Source organism: Molothrus ater, chromosome Z, assembly GCF_012460135.2.
Source record: "Molothrus ater isolate BHLD 08-10-18 breed brown headed cowbird chromosome Z, BPBGC_Mater_1.1, whole genome shotgun sequence".
NCBI lineage: Eukaryota > Metazoa > Chordata > Aves > Passeriformes > Icteridae > Molothrus > Molothrus ater.
Window position 1 is genome coordinate 23,244,952 of NC_050511.2, and position 22,346 is coordinate 23,267,297.

General features: G+C 34.3%; 1 protein-coding gene across 4 annotated transcripts in view; it reads left to right on the forward strand.

Annotated features, from left to right (window-relative positions):
* Positions 1 to 22,346, forward strand: part of AP3B1 (adaptor related protein complex 3 subunit beta 1) — a 153,012-nt gene that overhangs the window by 64,867 nt on the left and 65,799 nt on the right. For all 4 annotated transcript variants that reach the window (XM_036403599.1, XM_036403598.2, XM_054517948.1 and 1 more), the window contains 5 exons: positions 4,650 to 4,759; positions 13,366 to 13,542; positions 18,903 to 19,089; positions 20,026 to 20,156; positions 22,302 to 22,346. The exon at positions 22,302 to 22,346 is cut by the window's right edge and continues 67 nt beyond it. In XM_036403599.1, the coding sequence (XP_036259492.1) occupies positions 4,650 to 4,759; positions 13,366 to 13,542; positions 18,903 to 19,089; positions 20,026 to 20,156; positions 22,302 to 22,346 (650 nt within the window). The remainder of the gene's footprint in view (positions 1 to 4,649; positions 4,760 to 13,365; positions 13,543 to 18,902; positions 19,090 to 20,025; positions 20,157 to 22,301) is intronic.

Consider the following 22,346-nt stretch of genomic DNA (forward strand, 5'->3'; position numbering starts at 1 on the left):
TGCTGCAGATCTTATTTCTGTTTAAGCCTTTCTGATTATCAGCTGTATTTAAAATATCTTCCCATATCATGTTACAAAGCCATGTCTGCATAGTGCACCTTCTTGTATTATATTGAGCAACAACCATAGTAAAAATACAAGCTTCAAAGGTTGTTCTTGGCTTTGCCTGATTCTTCTAGCAACCTTCCTCCGAGTAGGCTTCCTTCAGCATGTACAAATCTCCATATTTCTTCTGTTTTAAATGAAATAATAAAACTGTCACTTCAGAATACAGATTTTGTTACCTAACAATCTGTTTTCTTGCTTTGTTTTTGTTTTGCTAAGAAGGAACCAAGATAAGAGAAAGAAGTTTTTTCCTTTTATCATAGATTGTCAGTTTAATATTTTCTTCAGAGCAATTCAATATGTATATATATATTTATATACACACATATATGCATGTGTGTGTATACAAAGGTCTGTCTCAACAAGATTAGTTTTCATGTCTGTTTCTAAGTAGTTGTCTAGCAAATAAAATTATCTTCTTGTGCTTACTGTTCTGAAAGACTGCAAAGGGTATATTGAGGATCTTTTAAAACTGGCAGCTGGCAAATTGCTTTACCATAGCTGCAGTGTCTTTATTCCTTCTTTCAAGGAATGAATAGAGTGGCATAATTTACATGGTACCTTTCCCCAGGTGGCAGGAAATTACTGATAGTCACAGCTTACTGAATGTAAGAGTTTTGGCATAGTAAGGGAATAAAAAAGAGATTTAGCATAGTGGATGAGAATAGCTTTAGGAGTCTTGGTTAGTCTTGCTTTCCCCCAACTTTAACAGTAAAAGCATTCAAGCAATCTTTTTGCTCTGCTGCTTCTTTTGTGGTCATTTGAAGCCTAGAAGTAGTCATGCTGCTTTGTGTAGCATGAAGCACAAGCTGGTGGGTCCAGCAGGTTCTGAGGTTTGTGACAGCAGAGTCAGCTGTGCTTTCTCTGTACTATTTTCTTATTATGAAGAATTCTGCACTTGAGTGCAGAAGAGAGGTGCTCATACTAATTTTACCAAACCATAACAGAATCCTGTGGTACAAGCTTGTGGGAAAAGTGCCTTCTGATTCCATGTGCTTGTAACTGTAGATACCACCCAACACTCAGGACATCTTGGCTATATCTGGCACAAGAGCTTTACAGTTAATCATTCTGCAACTTGGGTGATAAGAGGCAGGACCTTGTTCCAGAAACAAGGATATCAAGAACTGCTCTTGAAATTTTCTTTGGTTGCTTAGAAGTGACTTAAAGTCAGGTTTTCCTTACTCAGAAAAGCTGTGGTATGTGGGGTAGAAAAAAGGACAACATTTGAGCTACAGAAGTGCAACAGACTCTGGAAAATTTCAGTGATGAGTTGCCTTAGTGAATGATTGTCACAAGCTAAACTTGACTGACTCCTGAAGAAAGTGGTTTTGTGAAGCCATGTTGAGGGCTGAGAATTATTTTCCTTCCTCATCTGCTGAAGGAAGGACAGAAAGAAAAGTTGCTTTCTTTCTCTAGTGTGACATTTGGCATTTGATTCATTTCCTTTAAACAATTGCATTGATAGTTTCAACTGACTGTTTGGCCCATAAAAGTCATTTTAGATGTTAGAGACATATTATAGGAATTATATAGGGATTATAGGAAGTCTCTTGTCTGACTGTACTGCATGTTGAAATCCTGCAGGTTTTTCATAGGTGGGTGACTTCCATTTTCCGTTGAAAGTTGCCTGGTTGTAGAATGTATAGCTAAAACATTTTTTGCCCTGCAAATCTATATGAAATCACAATTCATAAAATTAATGAAACTGTTAATACATATGGCAACTAGTACATATATCTTCAAATTACTGTTAGAATGGCATTAAAGAAAAGCAACTTGTAGCATCCAGTTTATATCTTCTAAGAGGGTTTCTGAGATTTGTTATTGATGTTAAAAGGATGGAAAAATTAACAAGGTAAAAGCTTAAACTTTGGCTAGTTCTGAGAAGCAGAAAGTTAGGTCGTCTGGGTAATTAGCTATAGTGATTGCCTTTTAGATTGTTTTTAACCCTAATAGCATTGTTAGTAACCCTAATAACAAAATGGTTTGAGTTAGAAGGGACCTTTAAATTTCATGTAGTCCAACCTCCCTGCCATGGGCAGTGACACATTGCACAGACCAAGTGGCTTGGAATTCCATCTAACCTGACCTTGAATCTTTTTGGGGAAGGAGCACCCACCAAAATGGCATCCTATCCAAAACCAGTTGATGCAGTTCTGCTGCTTTTAGAAAAAGTGGTTATACAAACTATATACTGTGGATAAATTAGTCTTCACTTGTGTGTTTGAGTTGCTGCGAATGTGGGTTAATGTAAGTGAAAGAAAATTTGATGTGACATTAATGATTTCAAATGTTTTATTTCAGAATTCATTTTTTGAATGTTCTCTGGTAATAGACTCCATGCTGAGATGATTTTCTAAAGTTCTATTATAATGCAGCCAAATTCTCAATTATGGAAGAAGTTTTTTATTTAGTTCTACAGTTTACTGTCTGCTTCATTGTTAATTTTTTTGCGTACATCATTATTTGACAAACTGGAACAGTGTATGACTTGAGTATATTTTAAGTTTTTGAGAAGTTGTTAGGCTGCAAGGTCTTCAGAGATTGTCCTACTTAGTCAATTCCACATCAAAATCCACATCAATTCCACTTCAAAATTGTTAGAAGAAACTAAGATTTTTACTATGACTTGAAAATTTAAACTGCTGGTACCCTGTGTAGTCTTTATTGATAAAGGCATTCCTGATCAGATTTTCTGTGATTTTCAGTCTTTATTTAAAGAATTTAATTTACTTTTTGTCATCCTTTAGATACAATTTAGACTGTTTCAAAATTCTTGTGTTCGTTTATCATTGCATTGTATGGACTTCCTCTTTGATAATTTTAGTAGGAGTTACATTTTAAAATTTTCTTACTGCACATTCAGAATGCTAGTTTTATCTCCCCTTCTAGTATTTTGCTGGAGCTTATTATGGTTTTGAACATAAGTGTTTCTCTTTTATTTCTGCTCATTTTTGGTATCCTTTATGTGCACAAAGTAAACCTCACAGAGTATGACTATGCCAGTCATTATTCTGATACAAATGCATTTTGATTTTGTTTGTATTTTTTTCCCAGTATCTAGACTTTTGTAAAATAACTGTATTAGTCCAAAATTGTTCACAATTGTGATTAACAAATTGTTTACAATTCTGGTTTATTTTCTTTAAGTTTGCTCCCACAGATAGCATGAAAGTAGTTACTATGGTGACATCTCATCTGTTGCAGTTGATATTATCATAGTCAATTTTAGATTGTCAACAAGTGTTTATAATAATAACTTCATGTGCACTCATTTTTCTAGGTTCAGTTTTATTTTTCTCAACTGTTCAGTGTTTCACAAAATACTGAATGAGGAAAGTTGCCATTCCAATGTTCCCCACTATAAATATTCCAGATTGTAATTTTCAAGTTTCAAGAAGTGGCTTCCTATTTTAATATCTGGCAAAATACAGTGTAAATTAAATTGATCTGTAGGATTGTGCAAGACCTTGAGATGTTAACCTTGCTTCAAGAAGTTAGTCTAGAAAAATGACAGATGTCATGTCAAATAAAAGATGACACAAAAAGCTACAAGCTAAAATCTAAGCATTTCAGAGGCAAATGACATAATGATATGCTCAGAGCTCTTGGAAGGCCTTTCTCCTTAAGGAAGTTTGCCTTCTCAAAAAAAACCCGCAACAGCAAGAAAACCCCACAACTCCCCAAAATTTAGACATCTCTGCCCCATACTGTTCTATTGAAGCTTGAGCATGCTTGGTTGCTGAATGAATGGTCCATGTGTCAGATTAACTCAGACAGAAATGCAGGAATACCTCTGTTTAGCAAATGGTAGTTAGATTTCTTCATCTTTCCTTACATGAGTTTACTCTTCCATGGAAACTTGCCTCTGCTCATGTGGGGTCTTTTTAGCTTCAAAAATTGTACATTTCATACAAGTTGATCAGGCTGTGAATGTTACTTGTTGCAGTAGTTAAGCACTCCAGTGCATGACTTTGGCATGAATCTTACAACAGCTTGCTATTTAGAAGCTTCATTTGAATGTACTAGAGACTAGGTTACAGACCTAAGAGAAACTGTTTATATGCAGAAACATTCTTTGCATTTAGAAAAAATGCAAAGGAGATGTTTAGATATTTCTCTAGCGTATGAATGAGCTGTTACTTTTAATGCAAGCATTTTCATTCTCATTGCAGACTGCAAATTACTTTTGAATATGCATAATTTTAATGAAAATCAGATTTTTTTTACACTTGTTCCTCAATTTTATGGGAAAAATCTGAATTGCAGCCTCACTAAAAAGCAGTTTCATACAGTATATACTAGGTTGGTAATTTTACATTTAGAATGTTTGTGTCCTCTTTTTGCTGGTTGTAACGTGATTCAGGAAGCTGAACTTATATTACTTAGTAGAACGGTTTACCTCTTTCTTACCAAATCAATATAATTCAGTTCTGCAAAGCGTATTTGGAAAGCTTTTACATCTTTTACAATCAATTATTTATGGCTTTTTCTTTTGCATAAATGCTTTTAAAATTAATGATTTGTTTTGTCTAAAACAGAAATTGTAGTTGCTGAAAGTGTTGTTGTCATTAAGAAACTGCTGCAAACTCAGCCGGCACACCATGGTGAAATTATTAAGCATATGGCCAAACTCTTGGATAACATTACAGTGAGTATTTGTTCATACACTCTTATTTGCCTTGTCTACTGATAATGAGATTTTTATTTCCTTTGAATTTGTGCTGTAAATGGAAGTAGGTATATTAGAGAAATACAAAATATTTTTTTTAACATAAAATATTTCTTTTCATGATCTTAGTGGAAAGGAAGTAGAAGCTATCAGATGGCTCCAATTTGTGCCTTAGGTCTGGGAAGCTATTTTTAAAGAGATCCATGGAAATGCTGAGTATTGCTAGTACTATTACTCCAGGATGAATAAGTAGTTTAGAATGTGGAGTGGGTAAATTGAAATGAAAATCATGAGTTTACTTAAGGATTATTCACCAGTTTTCTTCATGATCTGGAGAGGAGTTTAAAAGTTTTATTTCAAACCTTTTTCCCCAAATTACATGACCTTTCCATGGTATCAGACATGCTGCTGTGAGTGTGTTGCAGTGTCTTGAAGTTGCATTTTTATCTTCTGGGTATTTGAGATTCTGTAGTATTTAACATTAAAATTTGAATTATTCCCCATTATCTGTCTTTAGACTTAATTGACCTTTAGGTATGCAAATACTTAGCTCCCAAATTCTCCTCACAGGCCCAGTAATTGATAAAACATTTAGCGATCTGTCCTAAATTAGAGTGTAGCTATGACATCTAGTGTAGCTATGACATCTATCTATTATATCCTTAACCAAAAGTGTCAGATTTTGATCTGTCAACAATTATTTTTCTGTTGAGAACTGTTTAATTTCATAAAATTACATATTTAACATTTATTGATTTTCACAAAATTACATATGTTTTGATAATGGAGCAGTTTCTAAATCAGTGAACCTTCATTTCTCCATAGTCGAATTCAGCAAAGGTTGGAGTATTAAAAGAAAAAGAAAGATGATATTCTTGGTTCATACTTACAGAAAAATTAAATAAATCTTTGGCTGCTAAGAGCTGATGATCAGTTTGTAACCGATATAAAGAAAATAAATTTTACTGAATTGTTCATATCAAAATAAGATACTGTTGCTAATTACATATCAAAGTAATACCTCATGTATAATAATCACCTGTACTTTCAGAAAATTTGTGCAATATTTTGATGGGATATTACAATTTCAAAAACAATGTTCTGCCACTTTACTAAATGAGTTTGGCATCTTATTTCCACATACTCTACAAGAGAAAATAGTTGCTTCTCTAAATATACTGTTTAAAACTTAAAAGAGTTTTGTAGCTATTTTATACAATTAATACTTTCAAGTAAATACTCAAAGTTTTGTGGAAAAGAAAATCCTTTTTTAAGTCAAATAACAGGGATGGAGAGAAGACATGCTGTACTTAAACTACTTTAACATTCTCAGGTTTTACAGTATGAGGTTATATAGAATATCAGAAAATGTTAAGTGGTGGGAGAACAGTCTGTGGGATAGAGCAGTCATTGGAATAAAGTAAAAATCAAAATCTGATTCTGAATCCTGGCTTTTATTCAAGAACAAAGTGATGGTGAAGAATTGGAGTCATGTAGTCATGGATCTACAAGGAGCTGTAGGTTCTCCAAAGTGATTTTTTGACATCTTTCTATGACATTTTAAATTACAACTTCAACACACTTACCCTTCTTGGTATGCTCAAGACTTTGAATTAAAGAATATATTTTGAAGAAGTTCGTAATTATAATTCGGGTGCTGTATCATTTTTCTGACTGCCCTTAAAATGCCTGAAAATGAATGTATTCCTTCACAGAATGATTTGGGTTGGGAGGAAACTGTAAAAATCATCTTGTCCAAACCCTTAACTCCTTAATTCTGTAAAGGATAAGTGTATGCATTTCAGAATGCGTATTTAATTACTGGGGGTGTTAGTTTGAGATGTCAACACTTAATATAGTATTACTGGAATTCCTGACATCTGCACTTGTACATTAAACACTGATCTTACTATGGCAAAAGAGGTTGTGAGTTGACATAACACAATTGCCTTGCATTTTGTCTGGATTTTGTCAAGGATTCCTGACCATTATTACACTGGCAAATGATATACGTACTTACATGCATACACACATATGTACATACTTACTTTTCACAGGGCTTTTTGGCATTTTGGTTGGTTTTGGTTTTTTTCCTTGGCCTCTCTTCTGTTGTTGTAAAGTATTAGGATTGAAACATAGAGGACCTACCCTATATCCCTATACAGGAGTATACCCCTGTTTTTAGGGTACTCTTGCATTTGGATGTAGGAAAAGCAGCCAAATGTGGGCTTGAATGGACTGGAAACTGAAGGATGAGGGAATGTAAACAACGAAATTCTTTGTTGCTTTTTAGACTCGAAATTAATTTAGTACTAGGTATTACACAGATGAAAGCATGAAGAGGAAATTGTTAACAGAATTAAATACTATTAAATCAAAAAGCCTGTTCTGAAAAAAGAAGCTCTTTGATTGTTCTGTCATGATTTAGTTTAAGTCAATGGTAAACAGCCACTAAAATAAGCAAAATTGTTGTAACCTCAGTGGAATAGACTTTTGAATTTGTGCCTGATTTTTTCTCATTGATATTGTTATAAATTTCACTTGTGCTAGTCTGAGATTGTGATTGGCAATGTTGAGATGCCTGAATATCTTCCACAGCAATGTTTTTTTCAGGTCATTTGCTTTACTGAAATTTACTTGTTGTTGTTCTCATCTTCTTCATCCACAGAAGCCATTTAGAAAGGGGTGGGATATAGAATATATAGAAGATAACAATTTTGCCTTGTAAAATAAATTAAATAAGAAGCTAAATATTAAGACCATATATGAAAAATAGTAAGACCAACTATAAGAAATACTAGGAAGTTCACCTAAAAATGCTGAACTCTTGTAGATCCCTGTTGCTAAATTATGATAAAGACTAGGTCCATTTCAGTTTGTCCTTAGATTATTTCTTACATATCTGAAAATAGTGGTTATTTTTGTTCCTTTACTTTTGTGTGTTTTCATTTGTATCTTAAACTTTTATCCCAGGTGTGCCCAGGCAAAGATCCATGAGGTCTATTTTGTGTATGATACTTGCTGAGTTCTTAGAGCTGTGCATAGTACAGTGTGATCTAGCTGTGTTCCAGCCTCCTCTCCTCACACCCTTCAAAAGCTGTAATGGAGAAGTACATGTCTGATGGTGTCCTGAAGGCATTAAACAAGAGAATAATTGGATCTCTTTAAACTTCCATTTTTAAAAATCATATAAACATTTCCATTTAGCTGTCAATGTGTTAATAACATTGTCATGCTTTGCAATTTATTGACTTGCAAAACTGTGAGCCAGAGATTGGAGTAGTGCTCATTTGTGTTAGGTGTGTACTCTGAGGTAGGCTTAATTAATTTAGTGTGTACAGCTTTTATACTGTTTATAAAGAAGTTTAGAAAATATACTTATGGGAAGGAGCCATTTAAAGAAGGGTCAGTTCAAAACCTGTTTTATGAGTCTTATCTCCAGCAGCAACAAAATCTGATGCTTTAGGAAAGGGGTTTTAAAGCTAAGAGAAATTCATTGTGGTGCACATCCAATGTATTTTCTGGATTTCCATTTACTGGAAGCTTCTGCTCACTGTCCACATCATCATACCTACTAATCTAAAAATTCCAATTTCTCCTCATATTCCATGTCTCTGATCAAGTATTCTCCCCTCTCTTTGCCTTTTCCTGATGTGTGGGTTTTAAAGTAGGGTGACCAGAAGTGTACCCAGTAGTCAGATATGCTGGACAAATTATATGCAATGACATAGTGATACTGCTTGTTCTGTGCTTTTTATCTCACTTTACTGGTGTTGCCTGCCTTTTGACTTCTGCAGAACACTGACTTAACAACTCCATAACTCTCTGAAAATGTTCATGATTCCACAATGTATTTTTCCTTAGAAATACCTTGGGAATTCATCAGTATGTGTAGAATCTGTTTTTGCATTCTCTTCTTAATGTTCCAAGGCCAGTAGTCTGTTTCTGCCTTTCATTTTTTAGAAATATTATTTGTTATGGTACATTGTATTTAGTAAGGACTACTATCTGGGTGATGGGAATCTTGACTTCCAGTGTGACTTTTCTCTTACAGTACTACTAAGGCAGATTTTTTTCTTTTGATAGTTGGTGAATTCTTACATTCTTGTTTTTCATTACAGTCTTATTCCTAGTCCTTCTAGAATATGAACAAGAACATTAAACAAGTCTAAAGGGTTTTCTGATCTAGAGATGAGGAGGAATACTTCTTGATTGGATAAGGCATTCCAAATATAGAGCAAAAACAAGCCAGTGATGCATAATTTTTAAGAGCCTAATATGCGAGGAAAATCATGTCACTTATGGATGCAATTAAATGTTATTATTTACTGGTTTGGATTGGGATTATTATTACAAGACTAGTGGATTACAGTTTTTAACACTGCTCTGTTCACATAGATAACAAACTTGACTTCCTAGTCTTACATAAATACTGCTCATAGTTCTGTTCCTGATATGGCTTCACAGAACAGAGAGCTTGCTTTCTTTAATTTAGTTCTCCTTTCTTGTGGGGTAGGGAAGGTATCACAAACTATGATATCCATATCTTTGTATGTATTTCAGTTCTGCAAGCTTCAGATTCTAGCCACATTCTTTTACCTTCTTACTTTAATAAATATTTTGTAAACTTTTGTATTAGTAAAGATTTAGCAAACAATTCTCATAATTTGACAATTTTTTTACTGACTCTGATATCTATGTGCTTTTTTAGAATTTGAGAGGAATATGTGGCCACTGGGACATTTTGTCCAGGGACACTGAACTGGAAGTAAATATTCTGCTTGAATAAAATACAATTTAAAAAAAAATTATACACTGTGTAAGAGGTGCAGTCACCAGTAAAAATTCTATTTTAAAGGAATTTTTTATGTAGAGGTTCAAAGAATAGATGAGTCCTTGAAAACAAAAAATTAATACTTCTCTTGTGCTCCTATTCTTTCCTGTGTACCTTTTTGTCTTGCTGTCAGTCTGATATTTCAAATCCATTTTATCCCTCTTTCCAGTTCTGATTCCAAGTAAAATTTTAAAAAATTGCTGGCATGCAAATTTTCTCCTGGATGCAGAAAATTCCACCTCATTTGCAATTTGAGTATCTCTCATTTTGTGACAGATGGGAATAACCAAAACTGGTGATTTTAAGTTGTACTTTACCCTTGTGTTTTATGTGAATATATTGAAGCTGAACTACCTTTCAATAGTTTTTCAATTGCGCTGCTTAGAGCAATCTGTAAAGTCCTTACGGTATCTTTCTCTAATTGCTGTAAGTACCCAGAGTCTTGCTTTGAGGGGGAGTGTCTGGCTGGTTTTTTGTTTTTCTTTTGTAACCATTTATTTATTTTCCTTGAGACAGGTAATGGGTTGAAATGGCAACAGAAACTGCCTCCTGGTACTAAAGGCTTAAAAAGTGCACTTAACCACTTGCTCGGGCCATATAGAATAAAACATCAGCAAAGTAATTTACAATCCTGTTTGCCTTTGAGGATAATGCAGAGCAGAGCTGAATAATGAAAGTATTATTTCCTGCATTTTTGTCAATTCAAGGTCCCTACTTAAGCTACACTGGAAGAGGCAGTGAAGGTCCAGAAGGGGCTTCATTTCTTGTTTGCTGTTTTGAGTACCCGGGAAACAACAGCTGTAGGATCATGTACTTGATATTACATGGTTGAGAACTGGAAGGCTTAAACAGGGAAAAAGACGTCCGAAAATATTGTGTGATTTTGACCTCACATGAATCCAGTGACACAGAAACATTGGGTTCATCAGTTTGACATACACTTTTCATTAAAATGGCTTCTGCTCAGGGTTTGATTCAAAAAGTCTCTAATTGGTATTGATTCTTGTGGCAAAAAAATTGTGTTTAATATATATGCAGTATTTACGTAGTAAGCTAACCACCTGGTTAAAAGGCAGATTCTCACAAGAAATTTCTGTCTTCCATTGTCACTATTTTTCAAATGAGGTTTTGTTTAGTCTAATTATTTACCATTGTAAAATTAGTTTATTACTCTAATAAATTATTTTACAAACTAGAAAAAAGACTTGAAGAGTAAAACACTGTGCTTACAGGCACACTATTTAAATATATTTAAATACATTTAATTGTGGTTTTAAAGTGTATTCCTGTGCTTGACTAGGAAAATACAAGAATGATACTTGCATGTCATTATTAATGCTGTTACTGAAATTGGTCTGCTCTGTGAGCTCTGTTTGCTTTATCAAAAGACAACAATATGAAAAAGAATGTTTCTGATAGGCTGCTGCCCAAACTATGGTACTTGGTGATCTCTTGTAGAATTTTAGTATTTTAACACGTCTGTAATAAAATGTTTTAGAAAAAAAATCTAGCGTAACTGAAATCTGAAGTTGCCTATATATTCTTATTTAGAGGTACCTATCTGTACAGTAGGCAACTTGAACTGCTCCAATACTGGAAAATCTAATGTACCACTCAATTACTATTCTTTAGCCCAATTTAAAATAATAGATTGGGTGTGAGGTCTTAATGCAGTGTAACCTTTGGAACATTAGAAATAACCTCTTTCCCTTTTGAAATCAGTGCACAGTAATGGCATCAGTCTTACCATTTTGCAGGCGAACATACCCTGATTGTTTAAAGTTTTTATACATAGTGGTTGTTCAGTAGCTTGTTCATCTCTCTCATACTGTAAATTCCAAGGCTATTTAACTTTTTGTCAACTCACATTAAATAATTCATCTGTATCTTGATCTGTATTTACGTATATCTATATATGTTAAATCACTGTTATACTACTCTCAGCATATTATGTTACCTCTATCTTAAATTTCTTCCCCATAATCAGAATTGGCTTTATCTCTTACAGGACTTTTTGTTGTTGTTGTTGGACTCTATTCTGTTTATCCATTATGTGCTTTTTCTTTCAGTGGAGGCAGTCCTCTGTTTTCCCCATGACATGCCTGTTTATATTTTTGTTGACATGTATATTTTTAACCATGTCAAGTACAGAGGCAAATATTGTCAAGTTGACTTTAGTCAGAGTTGTTTCCAAACTTTTTGGAGCACATTTAATCATTAAAAATTCTTGCGAACATGATTAGTATTTCTCTAGTAGGCTTAGTAGGCCATTTTACCTTTTTAAAATATACTTTCGTAAGTAGTACTTTCAAATGTTACAAGATTACTGAGTAAGATACTTAATATTAGGTTCCCATTGTAATTCTGAGAAATAGATACTCATATATTAATAACAGACATGCTGGAACAGCAATTAAAGCATATATGAAAGTTACTAAGAATTAATACTTTGAGAACCACAATGCTGCATTTCTAAAGCACATATATTCTGTGAATCTTATCCAAGGCAAAAGTCACCCTGCCATTAGTGTGAGCTTATTAATAAAGATAACTGTGTAGTATAAGGACTAATGAAAATGACTAATGTTAGTATGAGTTTTTCTGATCTTCTTAGAAAAAGCAATAAAATTTTGTGAAATTGCTGTGGAAACTTTTCTTTTTTCTGAATTACAGTCTGTTTTTGCTAGACTAGAACAGTTATGCTTTTCCCTTGACATTTCAACATTTGAAATTGAAATTGCATTCTCATTGCATTCTTTCTTCCTTCTGCTCAAGGAAGGAGAAAAATGTTTTCAAGGGATGTATGTAACATAGATGCAATTTTTAACCTGACCACCAGGTACTGTAGGGTAGCTCACCTTTTAAAAGAATATGTGTTTATTATTTCATTTAAATCTTAACTGCTTCTATCTAAACTGCATGTAGCATGAGCTTCTGTTTTCCTCTGTACTTTTCCATTTCGCCTTCTCTCTGGTTGTGGCATTGCTGTGCTTCTGAACTCAGCATCATAGACTGGGAGTTCATCTGAAAGCTGCTACTGCCAGTTATTTGACAGTGATACTGTCAAGCAGCTCCAAAATGGTAAGACCTGTGTGAACTTTTTGGTCAGTGTTTCAGTTAAGATGGTAGATCCCATTCAGAAATTGTGAATATCAATTTTGAACTTCTGTCTCACCAGTATTCTGAGTTCAACTGGTCTTGTTTGCAAAAATACAAATCTTACTGTCATAAAATTCTGAATAAAAATGAAGGAAAGCTAGAAATAAAGAAATACATTCTAAACAGGCTTCTAAAAATAGGCTTCTAAACTAGATAGGCAGGATTTGGGAAAGCTGTATTATTGGAAACCATTTCTGTATGAATATAGTAAAAAAAAAAAAAAAAAAACAGCTCTATTTTGTTTACATGTGGTGTTATAACCTGGTGGCAGGAATTCACAACCACATCTTGAAGGCTTGGGCTGTGTTCCCAAATCTCATCAGCTTGTACTGTGAATATCAACATGTCACTTCTGTGTGCCTCTGTATCATCAACCTGTAAGGCATGGGTTTTGGGTCAGAATCAGTATCTTACATTTCTATGAATATTCAGTCCTCCACAGTGGCTGTTTTTAATTTCACACTGCATAACTTTTATGTCAATTGTCTTTAAATAGTATTTTGTTTAACTTGTTATTGAACAAAAGACACATACAAGTATGCAAAGCAGTCTTTGTGACTCTGTTAACTTAGAGTGCTCAATGTTTTCTCAGGTTCCAGTAGCCAGAGCCAGCATCCTCTGGCTCATCGGTGAGTACTGTGAACGGGTTCCAAAGATCGCACCTGATGTTCTGAGGAAGACAGCCAAGAGTTTCACGAATGAAGACGACCTTGTAAAGTTGCAGATCTTAAATTTGGGTGCAAAACTCTACTTAACAAATTCAAAGCAGGTAAACCTAAACTCAGTATTGTATATATTTAGAGTCATGGAAGGTTTTGTACAGTCTGCATAGATCAGTAATGATTTCTGCTATATAAGTAAACAAACCTAGTCCATAATATTCTATGAAGAAAAGCAGAACATATGTTTTCAAGAAATACAATAGGCTAAATCTAATCATGAGTCTTTAAGTGTGTGCTGGATCATAAATGTGAATATAGGGACAAGATAAGCTCTTTTTTGTATTTGCCTTTTGGAAATTGTGAAATTTTTACCTCACATAAATAGAGAAGATCTGTAAATTGTGTTAGCAATACCAGGTAGTAGTTTTTGATGATGTGATTTAATGTTTTCTGAAACCAAAATCAGAGCTTTCGAGAAAATGCTGTCATTTTGAACAAGAAGCTGCCCATTTTTTTGTTCAGGATATCTAAAAGGAAATTCGAGTAATAGGCCTTGTTTTCTATTTCCAACAGTGCTTGTTTTAAAGATAGTAACCAGTTTCTCTTGTTTTTTAATCTTTTTTGTTGGTTGGTTAGTTTGATTTAGTTTTTCCTATTTCCTTTTATCTTGGATGAGTTTTAATATCACTAGTAGTAAAAATAATCTAAAAATGTCAGATAAAAAAGACATGAAGATTAGATCTCCAAGCAGCTGAAAACAATGGCTATGAGTGGTGCCAGGTGCCTCACTCTTCCAAGTGACAACACTGTGAATCCCATCACTGACTATGGAATGTAGCATTTTGACACTAATTTTTCACTGGAAATCCAGTTATTGCTGTAAAATATTGTAAAATCAAAGATTTTTTTCCAAATGTAGAAGAAATACGTTGTCTGATATATGTACTTTTCTGGGCTGCTAGACTTCTTTGTTTTAAAACAGTTTGCACAGCATAGGATTTTGCATCTCTGCAACTGTGATGTCTTCTTGTTCCTTGATAGTTATATGCAACTACAGCAGTGATCTGTCTTAGGCTTTATTTTGTAGGGCATGTGGGACATGAAGTGTCTTTCCATGCATTCAGACTGGAGTGAATGCTTTGCTTATACAGTCTAAAATGGGACAGTAATAAAAGGTGACTTCTCTCTGGCAGTGCTCATCTTAAAGAAAATGCTGACAGAGATAAGAAAATATTTGGGTTGACTGTCTAAACTATCTTCTTTTAGCCCATTATATTTACTAATTTTCCATATAGTTTTTGTAATTTTGCGCATAAATTCTTCCACATCATATTTGGTCAAAAATCCATTGCATACAAGAAGATGATGATTTCTGTGATGCGTTTTTTCCTGTGATTCCTTTGATGCATTTCACATCTTAATACATTTTAAATCATCATTGTAAGGGCTCTTTAAAAAACTCTTTATTCAAACATGGTAATGATGATAAAGCAGAAGAAACTGTCTCTGAGATGCCTACATAAATGATGAATTTCATCAAAGGGTGTTTTCCTCTTGTAGTTTTAGGTTGTGGAAAAATAACTTCTTATCTCAAGTGGTCAAGGTATCCACATAAAATTTCTGACAGTGTATGTCTGGTGACTTGGCTTGATTCAAAGTTCCATTCAAACTAGAATACCATGGGTTTCCCATTAGAGACTGAGAACACTTTTCCTATATCTACATGAATATCCAGGAGGAACTCTTCTCTACTCACTCAGTATTAAAATTACTTCCTGGAATTACTTCACTTCCTAAAAAGTCCAGCCATTTTTCAGTTTCATTTTTAAAATTTGATGTCAAATCTTGTGGACTTGATTGACCAGTTGTAAGTCTGTCCACCTCTCCTCAGTCCCGTGTTTTCTGTCTCCATATCATATCCTATGACATAGTAACTTTATGAATAATTCATCAGTTTCATCCAAAGTTAACGGAGTTGTGAAAACCTCAAAGATAAAATTTCACTTTATTGAAAACACTCAATGCCGACTGAGTAGATGAAAGATCTCTTTCACCAGGTGAGGAAAAGGCAGGTTGAACTCAGCTTGACTTAACTTCTGTTTAGTCTTGTTTGAAGAAAAGCACAAAGTTCTGGAGTAAATAAGACTTGCTTGTTTTACTCATTTTGTCTAAGTATATTATTTTATTTGCCTGTAGTTTCCTGAAGTATATGGTGAAACAGTGAACACATTCACAGGATTTTAAACAAGATTTCTTAAAAAAATTTAAAATATACTTTAAATCCTGAGATCACCTCATGGACTTTCAAAGACTTCCCTATAATTTAAGGAAGTTCCAGATTCAGTTATATCTGGATAGGTATGTAGTAAAAACAGGCTTCCGTCTGGTTGTCTGTATTTTTTGATAAACTTGATTTGTTTTTTCAACACTTAAAGTCATAAAACCTTGAGTGTGCTAGATAGCGCATATAAGAGAAATATGTCATATAGTTGCCTAAGATGCTTCTTGCATGTAACGGAAAGAATAAAGAGATTTTGATTTTTGATAGGCTTCTGTAGTGTAATGCAGTAGGTCTCCCACCAGAAAAAGTCCCAAGTAGTTGTAGAGTGTAAATAGATATGTCAATCGTGGTTTAGCACAATAGCCTTATCTTGTGTGTCCAAAGAATCAAGTTACTGAAAGCTAATGATATATAGGAGTGGATAGATAACTGTTTCTCTCTCATTGTAGAGCCTCATCTGTTGGTAAAACCTGTATTGTAAAATATTCAAGTGGGGATCTACCAAAAAATTAATTGCTGCTAATATAGGATAGCCATTAAATCCTTAAATAGAATTATTGTCACTAGAAAATTCCAGAAATGTTGCTGGAGGATGATTGAATTCTAGAAATACCTACACCTAACCCTTCTAGCCAAAACGAAGTGTACAAAAAATAATAATGGGTTCGACAGTTTGGGGATAAAAGAAATTATATTCATCCTATATAATGTGTATGTAGAGATATCAGGAAATATTGACATGTGATAATAAGTGTCTTAAATCACAGATCAGAATACTTTATCACTATTCTATGAAGCAGTCATGGTTTGCAGAATCTGTCATGATTCACCAAATCAGTGTGCTTGCTGAAATGATTTTCTGCTTCTTTTGAGAACTACCTTGTTGGAAAAATTTACATGTATTTGTTGGTTTATTTTTTGTTTTTAATTAAAAATAATTGTTTCTATCAGCTACCTCCATGTAGAAAAGAGCTTCTACTTGTTTGATTGCTTTACTATAAGAAAAATTTTAAAAATTAGATTCCCTCTCTGTTTCCATGAAAACTATAGTGTATATGATAATTGCGAAGAGACTTCTTGGAGACACAGAACATTCTTGTGTATAAGTTTGTTGTGTATTTATCTGTATTGAACAATATGAAAATTATATTTTAGAGGACAGAACAGGGAACAGGTAAAGAGAGAAGATCATGGAGAAAATGACGCCATTAAAGGAATTGCAGTCTTTCAGGATCAACTCTTTATATGTCATATTTGTCTTTATGTAATTCCATCAACACTCACTGAAAAAATGCCCTCTGTGACAAGGCCTTCAACTTTTCCCATCCCTATAGCAATTCACAGGTTAAGATCATTGTGTTTTATGATCCATTCTCCTAAGCTTCCTGCCATGACAGTGAGGAGTCTTGTCTTGTTTTACAGTGGAGAAGTGATGATAAAGGCTGCAGGAGGTATCCCTCATTTAGTTTAATGCATGCTACCTGGGAACCCTCCCTTCCAATTCCATTTAGATTGAACAGTGTAAGTCCTGCATGAGTGCAGATTATGTAGGCTCAGTCTGATGCAGTTGTTTAAAATTTTATACCCTCATACAGAATTAGCTGCCAATAAACTGTGAAATACATATGGGAAAGTTTTGCCTTTCCCAGAACTAAGACAGTACCTCAAGGAAAAAAAACCCTTTTCACAGAGCCATTCTTGGGTATCAGAGAGAAAAAAGAAACAAAAAATATTTCATTGACAGTTTTTTTTAAACTATGCTGTTATATTATTCTAATGTATAATGACTTATTTATTCCAATCTCTAGTACCATAGGTTATTTTTGAAATGCTTGCATATGTTGTATTGATGGGGTTTAAATTAGAACCATTTTCTGTTTACTGTGTATCTCACTTACAGGAGTTAATCAGTACTCTGAAAAAGCATTTTTATATCTCCAGAAAAAAACTTCAACTTGCATCCTCAAGTTGGAAATTTTTAATCTGACCTTTTTTTTTTCAAATGGCATGTACAAAAATTAACTGATTTTTTTGGACATATTTTTCTGCTCACATGATTGAAACTGTGTTATAGTCGTAGCAATAGCATGATAAACAATATATATATGCTAGGTTGTTTCTTTGTATAATGCAGTTAATCTCTTATGATTATACATTATTAACCCTGTCTTATGCATCTGTTCTGAGCTGAAGTACCAAAATGTGCTTCCTTAGGATGGTATATCACTTCTGCTCTTTTTCCTGTTTGGTTGTATTAGAGGAAGAAGCATACATGTTTCAAATTAATCTAGTGGATTCCAGTCTATTCAGCAGTGTTGCTCTGGTTACACTACATTATTTTTATTTTCTATGTTTCCTTCCTTCCTTATATTATTTTCTTAGTTTAAAAAATTATCTGAATTGTTAAAATTATTTAAGAAGTTAATATTCTCAAACATCAAATTAGGAAGCTGTTGTTATGCTGTAAAAACCTGTGATAGTGTAAGTTGCTCTTACATAAATAAATAAATGACTGATATTACTGAAGGCTTTAAGAAAAAAAATGGAAGAAGTCTTTTATCCTGGTTTTTAGAGGGCATCAGCAGCTTGCTTTTATGAAAAAGTAACAGCTAAATGCACTGCAAATAATTTGCAGTAATCCAGTTCAGTGATTCATGTGTCTGCTTTAATGGGTCATAATTCAGGATAAAGTAACTGAGTGCAGTCAGAGTGCAGACACTGCTTATGCCAGGGACAGTATCTCTTCATAAAACACACCTCAGCAGAAGCAGTTTGCCAGCCCCCTAATACCCTCTGATGTTTTGATGTCCTGCATATTTTTCCGATTAAGTTTTGAGTGCCATGTTTTTAGTTGTATTTCCACATTCATTATCCTCACGTAGACCCTTCAGCGGGTTTGCCATATATGATTATTTTTTTAATGATGCCTTTCTTTCCACTTCAGCAGTTTAATAATCTAGCACATGGCTGCTTCTCAGTACTCAGCATTCACCTCCCCAATACAGAAGAGGACATGTGCTTTGGCTGCAGAATTCCATTTGCAGCTTTAGAAATGCATATTCCCTGTGGAGCAACATTTGTTTGACATAACCATTCATTTTTATTACCTCTTTAAATATGTTTATCCAGAGTTATCAATAATCATAAATAACTTGTATTCTGTTCTTGTCCTGTTTTTTTCCACAGACAAAATTGCTTACCCAGTATGTATTAAATCTCGGCAAGTATGATCAAAGCTACGACATCAGAGACCGTACAAGATTTATTAGGCAGCTTATTGTTCCGAATGAGAAGAGTGGAGCTTTAAGCAAATATGCCAAAAAAATATTTCTGGCACAGAAACCTGCCCCATTGCTTGAGTCTCCTTTTAAAGGTATAACTGCCAAAATCATTTGGTAAATGTTCATTGTGTAAAGGAATGCGGCAGCTTATTCTATTTCAAATACTCTCACAAATTGTGTCACTTAGCAAATAGAAAAGATTAATATGCAAGGATGCTCAGTCTGCTTACTTGCTTTTCAACAAGCAAGGTGCACAGTGCATTTCTCTAGCGATAAACCCTGGCAATATGATCTATTTCTATTCATGTAGATTTTAAATTTTATTTAAATAACAGAAGGTATGTCTTTTGAGGAAAACTATTCTTCAATTTAGGAAAATAGCTCTAGGATTTTACCTGGACTTTATTAGATGATTGTTAATGTGAGTATTTCAAATGTTATATGAATTTGAAATAAATTGAATCTCTGTAGATATTTTTTTCTCCAAAATAATAATTTTCCCTCTGTATTTTGCCTGTTGTTTTACAAGTAATATTCATTGTCTGTCTTCTCAAGGTAAAAGGCTCTCAGGCTGTCTAAATTAAAAATACTCTATTATTGTGACAATTTGCATTTTAGTTTTCATACTTACTTAGGTCTAGTTTTGAAGCTTTAAAAGAAGCTCCATTTTGAAGAAAAACTATTAAAATTCTGGATGTGTTTGTGCCAAGACATGTATATGGATTGTTTAACTGTGCTGTCATTCTTAATATTCACAGTAAAGTAATTTTTAGAGAAGCTACATTTCAGAGCAACACCTCTAAACACACTGACTGATTAGCTTTTTTATTGACCATTATGGGGGAGATTATTGTAATCTATGGACTGAAATCAGTTTTTTGACCTATGAAGAGCTTCCTAGTTTATATTTATTCCGTGACATTTGAGGTAATACAATGGCAATTACCTTTAGCCCTGATTAAGATTGCTCCTTGTGGTAGAGCTCACAGTGTTTGTGTGTTTCTTCCCTCCCCTCGCTTTTTTAATAGATCGGGATCATTTCCAGCTTGGCACATTGTCTCACACACTGAACAGCCGAGCCACTGGGTACCTGGAGCTGTCCGACTGGCCAGAGGTGGCACCTGATCCCTCTGTCCGAAACGTCGACGTGGCTGAGTCGGTACGTCAGCGTCACCGAAAGTAACTTTGCTGAAGGCGCTCATCAATACAGAGTGTTAGCCCAAAACTACAAGTATTTAAATATTATCTGTGGGCTGTGTTGAAAGCCATTGATGCGTGGGAATGTCCTGTTGCTTATTTTATCTTAGAAATCAAGCATCTGGAAACTTGCTTAATGCTAGCTCTTTTCAATGACAGAAGTGGATAAACTGTAGCCACTTTTGCTTCATTTTTGGAGTACGTAGGCTTTTTTCACCTCCATCTCACTTCTGATTTCCTATCTTTTATCTCCACTCTGCTGCAGTATGTTAATTGAGTGTAGCTGGACTACCAAAGTCAGAAATGAAGAGGTTGGTTTGTGAAAAATCCAAGGCTAAACAAACCAAAAAAAAAAAAGGAAAAAGGTAATGCAAACAACAAGAAGCAGCTGCAGGGGATTAGATTATGTATGTTTCGAAGTGTCGAGTTTGGAAGAGATGAGGGTTTACATTTCAGATAATCTGAAGAGGATTAGGAAAGTTTATGATAGGAAAATGTCAGCTATTAGTGCATTAGATATGTGTTTACACATTGGGCTTGTCATCTACTAGCAGTAGCTTTTTGTTACTGCAGTGTAAACTCTGAGGGAAAGTCATATTTTGGTACCAGAATTGTGATTTATGTGTTGGGTACCAGAATCCTACTGGAATGCCAGTGAAAGCTGTTGAGCAGTAGCTGAAATGTAAGTATATTGGTATATAGTGTGCTGATGGTGCTCCTGGAGGTGTGGCATTGTAACAGATATACAGAGAAAAGCATGTAGTCCTGGTAATGAGCCAACTTCCTCAGTAAGTCATAGATTAAATCATTTGTTTATGAGATGTTACACACAGAAAGAGCAAGAAAATTTGAAAAATGGGTCTGACTTACAGAAGCCAGTGGACAGCAATCCGGTAGAAAAAGCATTTCTCCTTAGTACTGTAATGTGTTTACCTTCTTATATACATTTCAGGAAAAGTGATATTTGTACAAACTTCTGAAAGTTTTTATGGAAAGAATTTTAGATAATCAGCTCAAGCAGAGGATTATAAATGATAGGGTTGGCATGAAGGAATGTGCGAAGGTGCTTTCATCCATAAGACCAAAAAGTATTGCAGGAAATTGAACAAATGGTGTAACATCCATCTATAACATAGTAAAAAAAATCCACCTCAAGTAAAAAAATCCACCTCAAACTATTTAAACCTCAAAGCAAACTGGAAAATCCTTCAGCCATGTTGGGGTTTTTGCAAATATTTTCTTTGGAGGGTATCTCATTTTCATTAATTTTGTGGTTTCCCTAATACTAGCATATGTGAGTAAAGCTGAGTTAAGCTGCAATCCACATGCAAATTGTCATTTATATCCAAAAGAATATTGGCATTTTCAACCAGCTTTTGGTGTTAAAGAGGAAGCCAGTGTGTCTCTAGAGTTGTTTAGCCTTTCAGGTCATTGTTAGAGCCTATTTCAAAACTTAAGTCTTATTCCAGATCACATCAGTCAATGAGGCAGACCTGTATCACATTGTTGATAATTGATAGAATTGTCTGCCAGTTTGTTTTTCTCTCCTGTCCTGAATTTTAACATTGCTTCTCTAGTAGCATAGTGGTATGTGGAAAGAAAAAAAGTCTGCGGGAAATACTGCCTCATTTTCACACTCTCTTGGTGGTAAAAAATTACTTTTATTTGGAGAATTGCAATGGAAGTGAAATATAATTTGTCTGTGGCTACCTTGAGTGTCCACATCTATTTTCTGCAAAAAACAGGATGATTAAGGTGGTGGGATTATTTAGCCTTCATTCCAGTTGTAGTCAGCTGGATCTAGAAATAAAACTCTCAGATTTCATGGTCTTTTGGCAAAGAACTTTATTTATCATTACTGATGCTTTTAATCTAGCTTACTAAATCTTTTTCTGGACTACCTAATAGACATCTCTCACCTTTTATGGGTATGTACCAAACTTCTAGTTCTCCTAATTGTGTGAAGTAAGAGAAGTTTAATAGCTTCTCTTGACTTGCTCAGATGATTTATTTAGCAACAGCTCTGAATGTTTTTATTCGATGTGTTGTGTGCATACTTTTGTATTGCTGGTTGCAAAAGTAAACTTAAATTGAAATTTATTTACAGGCAAAGGAATGGGCTGGAATTCTAGGCAAGGCAAAGAAGGAGAAA